The sequence below is a fragment of the Xiphias gladius genome, chromosome 19, assembly GCF_016859285.1.
Source record: "Xiphias gladius isolate SHS-SW01 ecotype Sanya breed wild chromosome 19, ASM1685928v1, whole genome shotgun sequence".
NCBI lineage: Eukaryota > Metazoa > Chordata > Actinopteri > Istiophoriformes > Xiphiidae > Xiphias > Xiphias gladius.
In genome coordinates this window covers 24,182,656-24,199,828 of record NC_053418.1, presented here as the reverse complement: position 1 = coordinate 24,199,828, position 17,173 = coordinate 24,182,656, and the positions used below count along the sequence as shown (strand labels likewise).

At 41.3% G+C, this 17,173-nt stretch overlaps 1 protein-coding gene across 2 annotated transcripts in view; it reads right to left on the bottom strand.

The window, feature by feature from the left end:
• The window catches only part of gnb1l (guanine nucleotide binding protein (G protein), beta polypeptide 1-like), a 26,387-nt gene extending 11,328 nt beyond the window's left edge, over positions 1-15,059 (bottom strand). The window contains exons 1-5 of one of the 2 annotated variants that reach the window (XM_040156220.1): positions 14,931-15,059; positions 7,759-7,930; positions 7,179-7,304; positions 6,878-7,055; positions 3,586-3,678 (exon numbers count right to left, since the gene is read on the bottom strand). In XM_040156220.1, the coding sequence (XP_040012154.1) occupies positions 3,586-3,678; positions 6,878-7,055; positions 7,179-7,304; positions 7,759-7,868 (507 nt within the window). In that variant the 5' untranslated portion in view covers positions 7,869-7,930; positions 14,931-15,059. The remainder of the gene's footprint in view (positions 1-3,585; positions 3,679-6,877; positions 7,056-7,178; positions 7,305-7,758; positions 7,931-14,930) is intronic. The other variant, XM_040156221.1, reaches the window with a different exon arrangement.
• Between the last annotated feature and the right edge of the window lie 2,114 nt (positions 15,060-17,173).

The following is a 17,173-nucleotide window of genomic DNA, read 5'->3' as shown; positions in this document are numbered from 1 at the left end:
CCATATGTGCGAGGGGGCCATGTCTGCCGCTTTTTCATCCATCTTACAGTCCTCTTCTCACTTAACGCTCTATATTTCTCTTCTTTCAGCTTTAAACAAATTATAGACAGAGTCGTGTATTCCTTCCAAACACATCAGCGAGGACGAACACTGAGGGATTATGAAAACAAATAAAAACAAGTGAAAATCAGTGGCCCCTGCTTGCCGGCAGGGCCCGGGCTCAGCGTTCCAGGCTTGAGGCCCACCGTTTCATTTAAGTGTAGGACCTCCTTGATTGATGATGTCATGGGTTGGAGGTCGAGGAACCCTGGGTAGACACCTAATTCATTATATCCTCCACAGGCCTTTCTACAAGAGGGCTCTTTGCTGGAGTGGGGCTGGGGCTCTGGGAGGAGATTCATCACCACAGAACAGCTGGAAAGACAGATGGATAGAAGCCGGTTTGAGAGGCAGGACTAGTGGAGAGAGCAATGAAGCTAGGTCTTCTCCAGCATGGCTGTTAACAGTCATGTGACCTTTGCCATTTTTTCATAGCTGTATTTGTGAAACACATTGAAGTGCAATGACAGGAAAATGATTGTGCACATAATGTGTTAAAATGTAGTCTGAACAATTACAGGAAATCTAATTCTGTTATTTTATCCAGTAAGCATCACTATCATCGTTAACAATTCAACCATTTCGTGGTTGACTGTTTTTTGTCACGTGTCCACTCTGCTGGTCATATTAGGCCTTTTTCCAACTTGACCACTCTCGATGTTTTTACTATTTTTCTAATGACATTCCTTAACTCTGACAGTCAAATTGGTTCTTATTATATTTGTGTAATGAGCAACTTTTAGACAAACTGAAGGAAAAGGACTTAACAAAGTTAGGTCAACTAAAAGTTGTCATGTTCTATATGACAATTAAGATTTTCTTCACTGAATCAAGTCATTAATTATTATAATAAGTGCTCCAGTATTGTTATAGTAGCCCTGTATTTATTTAGAGCAGTTAAATGAAAAATTTAAATGCTCAAATATAACACAAAATGATACTACAGCCCTCCACAAATACATACTGGTTAAATACTAGTCTCCAAGTGAGTGTTCCAAGGTCTATTTTTTAAACCAAGGTGTATTATCTTGTACTTCTTTTTCTTCTGTTGTATAGTTTGTAACTAACAGCCATGACTTGTACAGTGGCATTATCTATACGTGGATGTGTGCTGTGCTATTTTGGTGCATATTTATTTTTTATTACACACACAGTATGAATTTAAAAGGATATGTCATCTTATTTTATTTCTTGGACATCTGACCATGAACAACTTTTGGGTGCTTTTAGGGTGATTCTGGCTCATTTACGTTTTTTTCAATCAATAAGCACTGTCACTGTCAAATAAACTAATACAAAAATAAAGAATAAATAGGTAAAATCTAAATGTAACTAAAGAGAAATATGTGTGAGACATCCTGAATACACTATATATTCAGCAAACACTTTTTTTATAATTTCCTTGTGTGTGAAGTTCCTCAAAAATCCTCAACAACCAAGAAACCAACAGATTGTTTGCTGATGTGGCCACCACAGGCCCCAGGCAGGCAGTGCTTCAACATAAGGAACCAATCGTTTCCTCCGGTTTTTGTGCCGGTCCACCATGATGTCATGGCCATGAGGCAGCAAGGTGATGAGCTGAGAGTGATGGATATCTGTATAGGAACATTTCCTTTTCCCCGCCAGCCTCTGTTCACATTAAAAGCCTTGCACATCATACATCAATAATGTCCCCCTGGCCAAGCCCTACATCCCCGCAAAAGTCAAACCCACATGCGGATGTACTTTCTGCCTCCACGTCCGCTGTATTGTTCGCCACTTCACAGCCAATCAGATTCAGAGAAATCAGACAGTGAGCTCTGTAACCTCTTAGACATAGATCAGCATTTGAACTAAAGGCCGGATGGGACTTTGCTGAAGGGAAGCTGAATTGAGAAAAAAAGTGAAGTTTAACACTACATTTAATGTGTTCCATAAACTCCAGCCGAGAGGGCTTACAGGCCAACAATAAATCTGTTGGTGAGTCTGTCTTGGAAATAATGGAGGATAATCACTTCTCGTCTCATTGGTGGGAAGAAAAGAGGGAGGGATGGTGAGAGGAAAGACAGAGAGGAGTTAATTGTCAGTGGCTTCTTCCTGGAGTGTGTGTGATGGAGAGAGACAGGGTGTAGATAGGGGATGACGGTGTCCACTGTTGCCTCCCGCTGTGTGAGGTTAAGGAAACAGTGGGTAGCATATGAGCATTTGATGTGAAAGACAAGACGAGCCTTTTTTTCTTATGACTGACATAGAAAATGCGTTTCCATATTGCCTGTGTGTGCGTGATTGTGTGTGAAAGAGGGTTTTCAGTCTTTTCACACTGCTTGGATGTCTCCAGTTGCTCAGTCAGTGTAACAGATGAACATGGCTCAGCCTTGAAAGGAATCAGCCTGAAATGACTGAGGATCACCTGGGCCCTTCGGCTTTGAAGTCATACAGCTGTCTGTTCTGTATTACAATATTATATAATTTATAATGATATAATTGTTCATTATGTTTCCTGGCAGTCAACACTGAACCTGCATTGGTTCATAAATCAGATGATGAAAGGTGGGTGTAACAGTGAATCAAAGGGAAAGAAGGAAAAACACAAACACAATGTCAGCAGGCACTGAGAGACTCTCTAACTTGTCTACATCTCTCTATAATAATAGCACAAACACAATTTCACCTTTATGGCTTAATTAGTATTACAGGACTGAATGAGCACGGGCCAGCAGCTTCTGTTGACTGTAAATTGCACAGCCTATAAAATTTATTCAAACCATCCACAGTCACACCCTAAAGCCCCGAGCCCAAAGAGTTAACAATTAACCATGAAAATAATTATAGGGTATCCTTAATGGCTGGAAAATAAAACTTTCGACGGCATTTACAAAACAGAAAGCAAACTCTTTGCTTGGATCAGATTGGATGTGCAGCTGCAGGCTGATATATGGCTGTGAACCCCCGGCCCTTCCAAACGCTCTAATTACAGTGTTGGGACTCGCTGCCAGCTGAGAAGAAACGCTTGGAAAAATGGCCCAGCGAGTTGTTGGGCTGTAAATCATGTGCCACGTCTCATATGTGCATTTTTGTTGACTTTTCTATTATTGCATCTTGTTATTGCCTGCTGGCCAATTTGAATAAAGCAGGTAGGTGAGTCTAGAAAAAGTACCATTTAAAACAAAGAGGAAAGAGAGGGTAGAGAACCTGCTGCTTTTGACGGCGACTGTCAAGGTGAACTCATTGAACTTCACATGTAGTTAAAGAGGGACACAACGCCGCTGTTTAGGGTTGAGGTAAAAAAAATAAAAAAAATAATAATCATAATAATAAATTATTATTATTATTATTATATATATATATATATATATATATATATATATATATATATATATATATATATATATATATATATACACACACACATATACATACACATACATATACATACATATATACATACATATATATATGCATCAATTTCTATTAAAATGACACTTGAGATGATTCCCTGGTACTTACCTGCCACAGTCTGATACACATGACCATCCCCAGCTTAGTGTCTGGTACCAGGGTGCAGACTGGGGTCTTACTGGGCAGCTCAATAATCTTGATCTGCAGAGAACATGTGACAATTAGATTAAATCTCACAAGAGATAGCTGAACCTGTTCACTTTCTACGTCTATGCTAGCAGATCTGTGAGGCTGTACTAAGGCAAAGCAGTGCTTTGAGCTATCCTAACGTAAGCATGCTAACATGCTCACAGTAACAATGCTATTATGCTGATAATAAGCAGGTATAATGTTTACTGTATTCCCCGTCTTAGTTTGGTGTGTTAGCATGCAGGACACAAAAAGTACAGTGGATGGGTATCAGTGGTTTTGCAGTTATTTTGATCATAAACTAAAGTACTGGATAGATTAAAATTCTGAACTGATGATATCTGTAGATTAAACCTCAAGAGGATGACCAAAGGTATTAGGATACACCATCTGGGAACCATGCAATGTCTGTACAAAATGTGCCGGTCCATCTATTAGATGTTGAGACATTTAACTAGAAAAGGGGAAACCATCTGGTGGTGCTAGATAAAACATCAGAGGATCGCCAAATTCAGTAGGCTTCATCCACCGGGAACCAAGGTCTTCTGTACAAAATTTCATGGCAGTCCATCCGAGTTGTTAAGATATTTCAGCCCAACGTTTCCATTCCTAGAGCCACACCGCCAGTATGGCTAAAAAGAGATTTCTGTGTCAACATGCTAAACTGCTTTGCACGGCTTCACTTAGATAACTTGTATCACGCATGGTTCTGTGTTTAAACTAAACCCAACTGTGATCCTTTGCTGCCCTGTCTCCCACCGTCCCAGCTCAGGAGCAGGCTACCTAAAGATATAAGCTTGGCACACTTTCATAAAAAGGTTTTTACACTTTTACCCATTATATCTTAATGTATTTTTATTCCAATGTATCTGTTTTCATCATTGGGATCCAGTTACAAAGACACATAAATTGCAGTTCTTCATATATATGTCTACAGTCTGTCTGGCAAGTCATGATTTGCTTGTCTTCTGAACTCAAATAACAAAGCTACAGCCTAACTCTTTTATTGTGGTTCAGGGACTCCGCAGATCGGGGTGCCTCCAACCAGCAGTAGAGCACAATCCATCAGTGGAAAGCAGCCGCCCCACTGTCTATAATAAATCCTACTATAGTTCAACCCTGCGACATGAATGGTGTTTTCCTGCACACATTGGCACTGATTCTGATAAAATACACAGCCTAATGAAGCCAGTGATAAAGTGTGTGCCTGTATGTGTGTGTGTATGTGTACCCCCATTACTACCAAAGCTCATTCCTTTGACTTCCTCTGTACTGATGATCTGCATATTCATCCTCATTAGGCTTCAGATTAAACAGCCCTTTAAGGGAGTGATCTGTATTTTAGCGCTAGGCCACATCTGTCCTGCCTGTTTACCTCTGCATGCCTGACAAAGGGGGCCTTTAAGGACTTCTCTGTGCCTCAGGTGATCACTGTTCTTGTGTGGCATCACACTGCCCATAAATAAAACACCCACACTTTTAATTAATGTTTCTGCCATGGCAGCAATCTGCTTGCGGGAATCTCACTGTGAGCAGTAAACAGTAAAACCACCTGAAATAGCTCAGAAGGAAACTGTTGTCTGTTTTCTATGTTCCATATCTAAATATTGACCTACATGCTTACTTTTTATACCATTGTTCATGTTTTGTGGCAAGTGCATATGTATCGTTTCTTGAGGGAATTCATTTATGTGGGTGTTTGATTTGCAGACAGATGATAAGCATCCGTCTTGGCCAGTTATATCTCTGGAATGGGGTGGGGAGACAAAATGAAAACATCGGCTGTGGCATGTTTTGGCCTACCTTTTAGGGGTTTGTGTGTTTGTGTGTGGGTGTGTGTGTGTGTTTCTGTCTGTCTGTGTATGTTGGGACAATGGCATTATTGAGGTGCTGGGAGTCATAGGCGCCCTGATGCCTGGCTTGCTGGACTGGGGTTAGCAGAGGCACGTTTGGCTGGATCAGGTGACTGCTCTGTCCCTTTTAAGTGTGGCTCCTCCACAGTGGAACAAGTAACATGAATCTGAAGGCAATAAAAGATGGCTGAATCGTTGGCTGCCCTCTCCCTTTCCTGCTGCACCGCTCAGACAGTGGCTCCACACAAAGCCATACAGACCTATGGTTGTTGAGCACTAGCTACGAGACAGACAGAATTTGATTTCGTTCCAGTGCATAACCTAATCAAGCCTAGGAATTCTTTGTGTAACACAACAGTGAAAGATTAAAAAAGTAAACAGCCACTTTGACTATTTCATCAGTTAGAGGAGTTGTAGAGGCAGGAACATCCTTGTTGGTTACCCTCTAAAAATTACACTTACGCTTGCTGTCTTAGACCTTCACAGAGCAATTAGCTGCTTTAGACAAAAGCATTCACTAAATGGCATGTTACGAGCTACAGCCAGAATTACCCAACATTCAGCTGGTGGCTGATATTAAGTTGCTATGCTTGCAATGAGCACACTGACTCATGAAATTGGGTGGTTTGTTAATGATGGTGTTTAGATTACTTTTAGACAGCTTCTGGCTGCAAACTGAATATTCACATTTCACGTTGACTCATGACACATTCACATACAATTGGCTCAAAATATTACCTCTGCCACCTGATTAAATTCAAACCATTTCAAATTTGTTGTGATCCGATCATCACAGCAGTGTGACAATAGGAAAAGACTGCAGGACAAAAAAAGAACACCTCTGGCTGTGGGACTTACTAAACAGTAAAATACAATGTGTGAATGTTTAAAGTCAAACAAGTAAACTGGCAACAGCAAGTCTGGTCAGGTTCATACAGGATGGCATTTTTTATACTCCAATTTCAGACGTTACCTCCTAGTGAACACAGAAAAACATGTGCCAGTGGATACTTTGATCTTGAGAGTTCCTGCTTGATTTCACCCAATTAAAATGGAAAATCCTCCATCAATATTTAAAGGTTAACAAACAGCAAAAGCCTAAAAATTGAGCCATTTATACATATTGTAGAATCTGTTTTATACTAGTTGTCTAAAGAAAGTCCTTACCTGAATTTAAAAATGCAACATTTTTCGCAGAAGTACACAGATGAACTTTTTGGTAAAATTAAAACACAATTTAAACATAGATATGTGTTATCATTATTTTTACATATTATTACAAGCCATTAACGTCCACACCAAAGAGTAAAGTGGGCTAATTCACACAGACACACAGACACATTCACACTCACACTCACATAGCCATGTCTAACCTCCTCTGTCTGTTGTCCAGCAAAGGCCAGCAGGTAGTTTCCGTGGCTCGTCTCCAGCAGGGAGCACTGAGAGAATCCAACGCTGCCGGTCCACACAGTGTCCACCACCTCACTGCGACCTTCTCTCAGGTCCCACAGACAGACCTGCATGTCCCGTCCCTGACTGCTCCACCAACAGAAAGAAAAAGGAATTTTATATAGCAATGCACGTATGTGCTTATTGAGAAGCTAAACAAAGTGAGAAACCTTATCAGGAAGCTACGACCAAGACATCAGTTATCCTGACCTGATGAGGGCATCTGTCGACTGCAGTGTGCTGACCCAGATGACCGAGCTACCAGAATGACCTTCTACAATCTTCTCAGCCCTCCTGCTGTTCAGGTTCCAGATATGGATGACACCCTTCCCTGACCTGCAAAACCCAAAAAGATCCTTCATGAAGCTGTTTATATTACTCATACATTATTTGCAATGAATCATTCAACACTGCTCTGCTCTCCTCCTTAACTATACAAAGAACATACCAAAAGGGGTCAGATTTGCGCTTGTCCGAACAAACAAATACCATAATAACATCAGAACTTTTGGTGTTTGGACCTTTAAAATAGCTCATGTGACACTGTGTTGCATCCAAACCCAACACCTGAAGTGAATCTTGATGACTGGTTTGGTATCTACTTATCGCTCGGAATAAAACAAACCTGTCTACATGTATGTGTTGCTTATGATGGACTTGATGAAGAACTAAAGTAGGAAAATTTCCAAATATTCTGATAACAAAAAGAGGATGAGATTAACAAAAACAAATCTTCACTGTCTGAGGAAGATGAAGAGTCAAAATATGAATATTGAAATAAATGACTCACCCAGAAAATAGGAGGGGAGTGTCCTTTCCATGGCAGCTAAAGTGGAGGGTGTTGAGGGGCCCACCAGCCCCCCTCAGGGTGTAGATGGGGGACGGAGCAGGACGAGACATCCCTGGGTCATGCAATCAATGTATGGATGCAAGGAGGCCACAAACAAGCGTCATTACAGCCACTGGAACAGACAACAAGAAAAGTGGGTTGAGATATGAGTTATGTCAGTGACTGATTTGAAGAAAAGTGACAAGGTTTTAGGTCCAGTCAGTATCACCCCAACCAAAGCTTTCGACGATACTGGGTCGTTCCAGCAAGCGTGATAACTATTCCATTACCATCTGGTTAATTTGGCACTTTCAGAGGAATAAAAAAATACAATGAAAGATAAGTGTAAGCCTAACAAACAAAATATCTGCAGAAACCATCTCATTTTGTTTTTGCACAAACACTCAGCACAGAGAGTCCGAGAGCAGCTCCATTTTGCTTTGAAGCCTCTCTCTTCCACACAGCAGACAGTTGTGTTTAATGCACTGTCTCTATTTTCTCTATTGTTAGTTGCTATAAACCCTGTGGCTCTCTTACTCTCGCGCTCTCCGTCCTCCGCTTTCTAGTATACGTGATAAAACCTCTTACTCAATACGTCATAAATCAAAACCTCTGACAGCTTAATTACAGTAAACAGATGGAGATTCAAGCTTCTCATTCCTCTTGTGATCAACAGCCGTTGTCCCAAAGGCAGAGGTAAAAGCTCGGGCTTTTATGTCGTTTGTAGGCCAGGCAACTGAGGAAACCCAACTAACCGCAGGTATGCTGCAAGGAAATAATATGTCAACATTAAATTGCAATATAATCATGTGAGTTTATGGCTTCAGATAGCTAATATCCATCGATTCATACATTGTTCTATGCCACAGGAGGTTTCATAAATATTCATTATATTTAAATATTATTGGACTATTTTTATACACAAAAAGACAAAAAAGAAAATTCAGGATGAGGGAGCCTACCTACTCAGTGTTATGGGAAACAATGGAGACAATGACTACCCATTCAAATAAAAGTGAACAAATAACCTAAAAATAAAAAAAGGCTTGCTAGTTTTACTGGCTGACATCCCTGAGGGTTGTGTGTAAATTGCTCTCGTGTCACACTGATATAATTGTTCTACTCAGTTATCAGTAATAACATGTTCACCATCTCTACATGAGAACAAATCCTAAATATGACTTTTCCAAAAAAATCCACATCAGACTAACCACAACACAAAGTTTTTTAAAAGTAGAGTAGAACAAAAGACTAAGGTTATGCCAGCTTTACCTTGTAGTTACCCTGTGGAGTCTCTAACCACTGGTAACACTATGGAGCAATGTTTTTAGGAATGGCAATGTCAGTCAGTCAGTTGATCCATCACTTTGGTCCAGACTGAAATATCTGTAAAATGGTAGCGATATTCATGATCCCCAGAGGATGACTCCTGCTGACTCTCATGATCGCCTGAGTTTTCCCTTTAGTGCCACCACATGCTAACACACTAAACTAAGATGGTGAACATGGTAAACATTACTGTTTCAAAACACCCGCATGTTAGCTCTGCCACTGTGAGCATGGTAGCATGCTGATGTTAGCATCTATCTTAAAGCACACACAGGTGACATGATACATATTCCCACTACCTCTTTCATGCTATTCTGCTGATCAACAGTCCACTGCGGTAACGCAAAGAAATGTGCAAATACGAGAATTGACTGCTAGATAGTTAACATGTAAACAACATTGGCGGAAAAAAAAGCCTGCAAATGTTTTATGAGAAAGCAAACACATTCATCCTGTTTTTCACCCCTTAAAGATACACAGTGAATTTTGGTGAGTAACACCGACTTTAAAAAAGAAAATTCCACATGGCACCTTCAATCATAAAGACTCTTGCACAATATAGGTAACTAACTATATGTGGTGATTAATAAGCACAACTCCATCCCATCCCCCTGACGCGTTTACTTATCATAACCCTTGCTCTCTGCAATCAGCAGACACTGAAACTGGACCCTGAGGCATTTAGGAGCAGCTCATTTCAGGAGGTTAGTGGTTAAATTGTCCATGTGAACCTGTGAAGCGGAAAGACGGCTCTCTGACCGGCCTGCCTAATTAAGGACTCTACGCCACAGTCTGAGAGACTCAAAAGGACACAGTGAATCCATCAGCTTTACTATGAATTTACCACTATAGGGAGACACACTGCATGCTTACAGGAGCAAAATGGAGCATGTTTTTCCAAGATCACTATAGAAAAGATAGAACTAATAATCCTCCAAATATATATGCCAAAAAAAACATTTGTTTTTTATTGGGAATGGTTCAAAGCATATGTCTGTTTGCATAACACATTGACCATTAAATATCACACAAATCTATGAACCAAACCAACAGGAAACCCTTTGCCCAACAACTGTACAAACTAGTTTTTGTCTGGTATGAAAAAAATGGCAAAAACCGTCAACAGTGTTTTTGTGAGGGTCTATCAGTTAAGCTGCGCCTCCTGTGAATGGGTGGGTAAGGCTGCATTCCTGAGCCAAGAGTCCTGTGCCTGTGTGAGTGTGTGACAGGGGGAAGCTCACCCTGATAACAGGTGGATTAACCGATCCTTATTGTCCTCTAGCAGCAGGCCTGCATGGAGCTGTGAGTCACAGAAACAGCAGGCTGAAACTGGCTGTTTTCATTGTCTTAAGACCAGGGGCTGCAGAACTTTCCACTGGTAATCACACCTCGCTGTCAATCAAAGACAATACTAGGGGACAGTGATGGGGATGTCACTTTACAGGGCTCAGGGACTGCCAAACCAAACCTGCATCTGAAAGATAAGTATAATAGCCACTTTCCCCTGCCACTGCTTCCTCAGCGAAATGTTCCTTCTTTTTTCTACACATCAGAATTTCCAGGCGCTGACCTGCCCCCAGCAATGGCTCTGTTGTGGTGGCTAAAAGTTAGTCACCTACAAAACCCAAATACAAACATGCAGGCAGCTCAGGCAGGGAGAGAAAGATACTGTAAACAAACACCACGGTGGCAGGATGTCACTCAAATCTATTTACAAGGACCCTTAAATTGTTCTCTGCTAACAGAGAGGCGGCCGAACAAACAAATCCAGCCAGTCACTTGTCAAGCTTGTATGTTTGACATAAAAACACATCTCTAGCGAATGCAAATTACCTTGCTGGATAGGCGACAGTATGCAACTGGGGCAGATTCGATCCTCTGGTCAAAGATCCTCGAGGACAAGTATCTTGTTCTCTTTACATCTACAAAATTCTGAGCACCCTGCAGAACCTAATAAGCTTTCATAGAGTAACTGAACAATACATAACAAATACCAAATAGGTCAGTGAACCTTCTTATTAAATAATGTTCACAGGAAAAATCTCAGATATTATACCACAAGGTAACAAGCTAGGCCTAATTAAACCTGCATGTCGTGGACGGGGCACAACAAATCACACTGACTGATTAGTATACCTGAGTAGATACGGGAGCCAGTGGGAAGAGGCAAGAGAGGAGGATTGAGGCTCCTGCCGGCCCTGTAACAGATAAGACAGCTCTGGGTAATCTGACTCTAAGTCCATGGATAAAGGCAGTTTGTCTCTTCTTGGGCCGTCTGTCCACACCTACTGGGTAATTAGGCCTAATTATGAGAGAAAGGTCCGCTTCCCCTTCATGTTATTAAATAAGAGCTAGGCTCGTCCGCCAAGGATCTCTCAACACCAGCAAGGGGCTGGCGACCTTCAGATCAAACGCAGCCACTATCTGTGCCCCCCCCCAACCCCTTCAACTGCAGCGCCCGTTCCCCTTCCTCGGCATCGCTGCACATGAGGACTTGAGGAGGGAGGGGACAAAAAGGGCATGCGCTATAATATGGGGCATCAAAGTTTTTTGGCTTTCTTGGAATAGAGGTGAGGGGGGAGTCCTGTCCACATTCTTTGCTCTTTGGTATCATGTGATCGGCAGCTACCCACCTGAGCTGCCCCCTTGTCAAATTCTGCCATTCATAAATAAGAGCAGGGAGGGAGGGGTATACTGATCACAGGGGTTTATTATAGAAGCTTTATAATTCCCCAGCTTCACATGAGCCATTATGGAGGCATGGGATCCCAAGATCCCCTGCTGATATGATCCTTGTCAAATATGAGATCTGAGCTGCATGATGAAAACTGAAAGTAGATTACACATAACTCAAAAGCTGCATTCTAGATAGCTCTTCCAGTGAAAAGCCAGCTTTATAAACTATTAAACCAATACAGTTTTTTCTGTAACATCTTTGCCAACTTTAACTTTAAGACTTCAGCTATTAGTCATTCTGCTTTTTATCACAGGCAGTGGTCTTATCTGCGGTTTCCCTGCTTTTCACTGTCTCGCCAAGGAGGCACTTCCACCTCGCTGGCTGGGCAGAGGGTAGGTGGTGAGCTGGCTCTTAGTCAGCCCTTCTGCCCTAACCTTTCACCAAATAATACAGATCCTTTCTGAGGAGGAAACCAACGTGCCAAATAGAGAGCAAGGTCCATTATAAAAGTCCAGTTAGACAAACAACATGGGAAGTAGCAAGAAAGACGCACGCCCTTTATTGTGTCTTGGAGGGGGTATCTGGACTGGATAAACAGTTCAGTGTCAGATAGAGGCTGAAGTCGGCTGAAGTCAGACACAAGTGCACCAACACCCACTGTCAGTCACAGATCCAATGAGCGGGAAGAGGTGGCATTGTTCACGTGAATGGCGTGAATGCTAAGCAGGGGCCATTGCAGATAAGAGCTCAATGCCTTGTGGGTGTCACTGAGGCAGGCACTGATGGAGCACTGTGTCATTGGGTCCTGATTTAGGAGGTCCTGACTGTGGTCAACAGGTACCAGAAGCCTTATCTGTTTGCATTATCTCCCATTTCCTCCATGAGGTCATTTGCCTGGACACTAGAGGATAAAGGAAGACAAGAGGGTCGACAGCTGAAGTGCCATCATACATCTCCACACACTTTGGGTGTGATGGCTTTTCGGATCTATGGGGATTTTGCTGTTCATACAGCCAAGACATGAAAACAAGTAAATGTTGCTGTAATCCTAAAAAGACATCATGCAACAGGGGATATAGAACAAGGAAAACAACAAGAGGTTACACTTTGTCAAACAGCCCAGGCCCCAGTGTTAAAACTGTCAGTCATTTTCAGGGGTGTGATGAGTGACTGCCTGAAGACTATGTTATGAACAGTAAAAATTGCTAAATATTTCCACATGGTGAAAAGCCTCAGGAGATCAGTTTGAACTTTCCTACCAAATCTAAAAAAGCTCCTTTAAGCAGGCAAGCTGAACAAAACCAAACGTAGTACAAATCTCAGTTGTGCATTTGTGCATTATCACGGAAGATACGGTGAGCTGGATATAGGAGTTCCATGATCAATTTCACCTCCACCAAGGCTGCATAATCCTTCCAACTGGCTATTTTAATATAATAAATAACATAACATAAATGAATATAAGATAAAAGAAAATATTTAGAACTTTCACATCTGTATCTGGACTTGGATCTGCTTAACAAACAAAATGTTAAGAAGTTCATAAATAATTGCTGTTTTTGCAGTCAGTTCTCGCCTTTTCCTCAATGCATTTTATGACCTTATCTATGAACAGTGACACCAGACTTCAGCTCAAATTTCACTGTATGTAAAATTGTGTGCAAAATCTGGGCACCCCTGGGCAAATGACATATTTTGTATTTTTTAAGAGAAAAGAAGTAAATACAACTTCTGCAGCAAACATACGTTAAAAATGTTAACTCACCAAATTTAAAAAAAAACAGAAAAAATTAAACAGTAATTGCGGCAAGTGCAAAGGTTTGGGTATCCTTCTACTTGTAAAACACTCAGGACTCCATTAACTTGTTAGGCCTTAATTGACTGGTTAGGACTTGTAAAGCAGGTTAAGAATTGTCGTTAGGAAATGTCAGCTGATGACAATTCAAGAGTTGAGAAATTCTCGGACTCTTCAACCCTTGTGGTAACACTCATCAACCATGGGCTCCTTTAAGCAACAGAGTGAGGGTCTAAAATGAAGCCAACTGATGCCTATAAAGCAGTTTTCTGACTGACTGCAATGTTCTACAATCAGTCAAGAAAGTGAAAGTGAAAAGGGGCTGACTACTAAAAGAGAATAATGATCCAAAGCAGACCTCAAAATCCACAATTAATTACTTCAAGAAACACAAGCTGTTGTTAAGACCCTCACAGTCCCCTGACGTGACCATCATTGAAAATCTGTCCGTACATCTTATACATGCTGTGTGTGCAGGAAAACCTAACAATATCTCAGAACCTTAAGTGATCTGCAAAGAAGAAGAGGGGTGAATATTCCTCAATCAAGAAGAAAAAGACTTTCCGCTGGCTGATTTTTGCCATAGGGGGTTAGACTTAGTAGGGTTCCCAAAACTTTGCACATGCCATAAAGAAGAGAGGCTCATTTAATGTCTGGTTGCTTAACAGGTTGTATTTACTCCGTTTCACTAGAAAAATCAACTAAATATGTAATCTGCCCGGGGGTGGCCAAATTTTTGCGTACAACTTTAAGTCACTGACTTTTAGTGATGGTGAGAGCCATCACATATTTGATGTATTTTCATTATAATACATTGTTCAGTGCCTCTAAGGTATATTCTGCTGGAATTTTTATTTAATTCTCATGTGTAGTACTCTCAAGTACAGTAGCCTACAATTCAGTAAAGCTATACTAAGATCAAATTTCAATTTGTGTCAACATGTGAGGGGACTTCCAATGCATCGAAAAGGGACAGAAAAGATATACGAGAAGCGTTGCTGAGAATGAGCAGGACAGTTTGCCGTTAAATAGCCATAAATGCGACTGGACGTCATCAGGGCTGCGTACGCGACAGTGTTCATTACCATTCTGAAGCTAAAGTATTGAATAAAATTTTGGGCTGAAAACAGAAAAAGTAAGTAAGTAATGCACTTAAGTCAATCTGTCAGTTTCTCGATGTTATTTACAAGAAGAACGTTAGCATCAAGCTAGCAACTACCTACAATAACAGCAACAGAATAGATACTTTATCATAACATGTTCAGGTTGTTAACACTGGGTAAAATAAGGTCACTATAGTCACGTTGGTTTTAACAAGACTTGATGAAATACCATTTCAGTGAGACACCGGTGCGTTGACAATTGTAAGAAATTCTCGGCCAGCTTTGCAGAGGGGGAATACAAAACATGCGCCGGACTGGAAGGACCTCTATTTACACCCGATGAGCTGCCTATGAACGTGCCTGTACAGAAGAGTCCGCTCTCTCGCTCTCGCTCTCGCTCTCTCTCTCCCTGTATCTATCTATCTATCTATCTATCTATCTATCTATCTATCTCTAATCAACCTGTAGTCTTCTTCACTTTCTCCATTTGTGTGACTGCCTGCCTGCGTGTGTGTGTGTTCAACTTTTATATTTAAGTATATGTGCGTCGAAGTATTTCTATACTGAAGTTTTTCTTTGCAAATAGAAAAGTTAGGCTATCAAAACATTGAAATTGAAAAATAAATAATGAGGATAGGTCGGATGCTTAAAGAGCAGTACAGCGCTCCTATATACAGTACGATTGTAATATCATTAAAAGGACTGTTGATAGATCCATACTTAAAATGTCTAAGTTCTCTTAAATGAAACAGAACAGAACAGATGGATTTGAGAAACCACGAAAACTTTGAGGATACTAATAGCTCATATATTTAGCTCTTTTAAATTCTGACCACTTCTATAATTGGTTATTAAACAGTCTTGACTACCTAAAGACCATCTGAAGTGAGCAAGGACTATAGTACTTGCAAAGCCTTAGGATACTGCACGAACAGGAGTGTCTATTTTTTTTTCCAACCTTTTCAGTCTAATTGAGAAAAAGAGACAGAGAAAACACAGGGCTTTAATCCACAGAGCACACAGACCCCTTTTCATGGGAGTGCTGGGAGAGACCTTTATTTGTCCATTCCTATCATGGAGAAAGCGGGTTTCAAGCTCAGCTGGGTCTGAGCTGGAAGATTAGATGAAACCAGAGTGTTTTAAACCTCTTCTGTGGCAGTGGATTATAGTCAGACAGTCCCCCCTGCACTCTGAAACGAAACAATAAGGAGTACAGGTGGCTCAGTGGGAGAGGGTGCATAGCGTGTAGAGCACAGTGGGTTTGAAGCCTAAATAATCTATTTTTCCAAGCAACAAAAAAGCCCCAAAACTTAGAAGACAGCATTCACGTATCTTCCACCAAAAAAAATATCTCTTTGCATCAGAATTTATTTGGGCAACTCAGTGTAAATATCTGGGGGACACAGCCCAGTGATAGTATTTATGGATGTGCAGTGCATAAATTTTAATGTCCATGTGAAACCACTTAAAAAACATTGTCACCTCTTAGCCACACTGTGCTCAAATTATACTAAATGAGACATAATGTTTTAGATTGAGACTGGAGGAGGATTACCAGTGTATTTAATTCTCTAATGAGATAGATCAAATATGTAAGCACTTAATGACATACATGAAAAGGGTAAGTCAGCAGTGAGTTAAAACCAATTAGGGGAAATGGAGGTGGCAGGACGGTACCCCTCAGCAGGAGGTGGGACAAAGTATGTGCTTTCCTGTCTGGACAGATACCATGGCCTGCATCGTCATCAATTATTCCTGGCATCTCAGTTTACCCAGGGGCAGGGAGGGTGTAGGGGACAATGCCAGGGTGCACTTGAGAGCTAGTACCTTGGTCTCCCCGTGGCTCCAAGGAGGACAGGATGGAGGGGTGTGACATGGTTGAGGTGTGTATACAATATCGACCATCCAACCCAAGAGACTGCGTGGTAAGGAAATCTCTGGGATCCCACTCTCCCTCCAGCCGCCTGGCCGTGGGGGCAGGTGGGTCACTTTACAGCTAATCGCCAAATTAGAAAGGCTGCGGGTCAGCCTGAACAGCAGCTAGACCACAGGGAGATAGAAATAGATGGGTGTTCTACGATTCAGTCTGCTGGCACTCATTCACCAGGCTCCTCTCTCATCATGGAGAGGTAGAGGACTGCACCGTACACCGGGGAGGGCAAACCTCCAGGGAGGAACATTAGACTGTGCTCTAAGTCCCTCGAGACCATGAAGTAATGAATACATAGTGTGGACACAGAGAGCTACTGTACCACGAGACTGACGAGCAGGGGGATTTTTACATAATACTCTTCCATTTGGTTTTTAAATATGGAGGAAAGACATATAACAGGAAAAACTGACAAAATGTAAAAGGTAGGCTAACTATACGTCTATTCAGTATTAAGCTGGGTATACCAGACCTCTATTCAAGCAAAAGGCTCAAAAGGAATAGTTTGACACTTTACCTTTACATTATGTTACATTTACTCA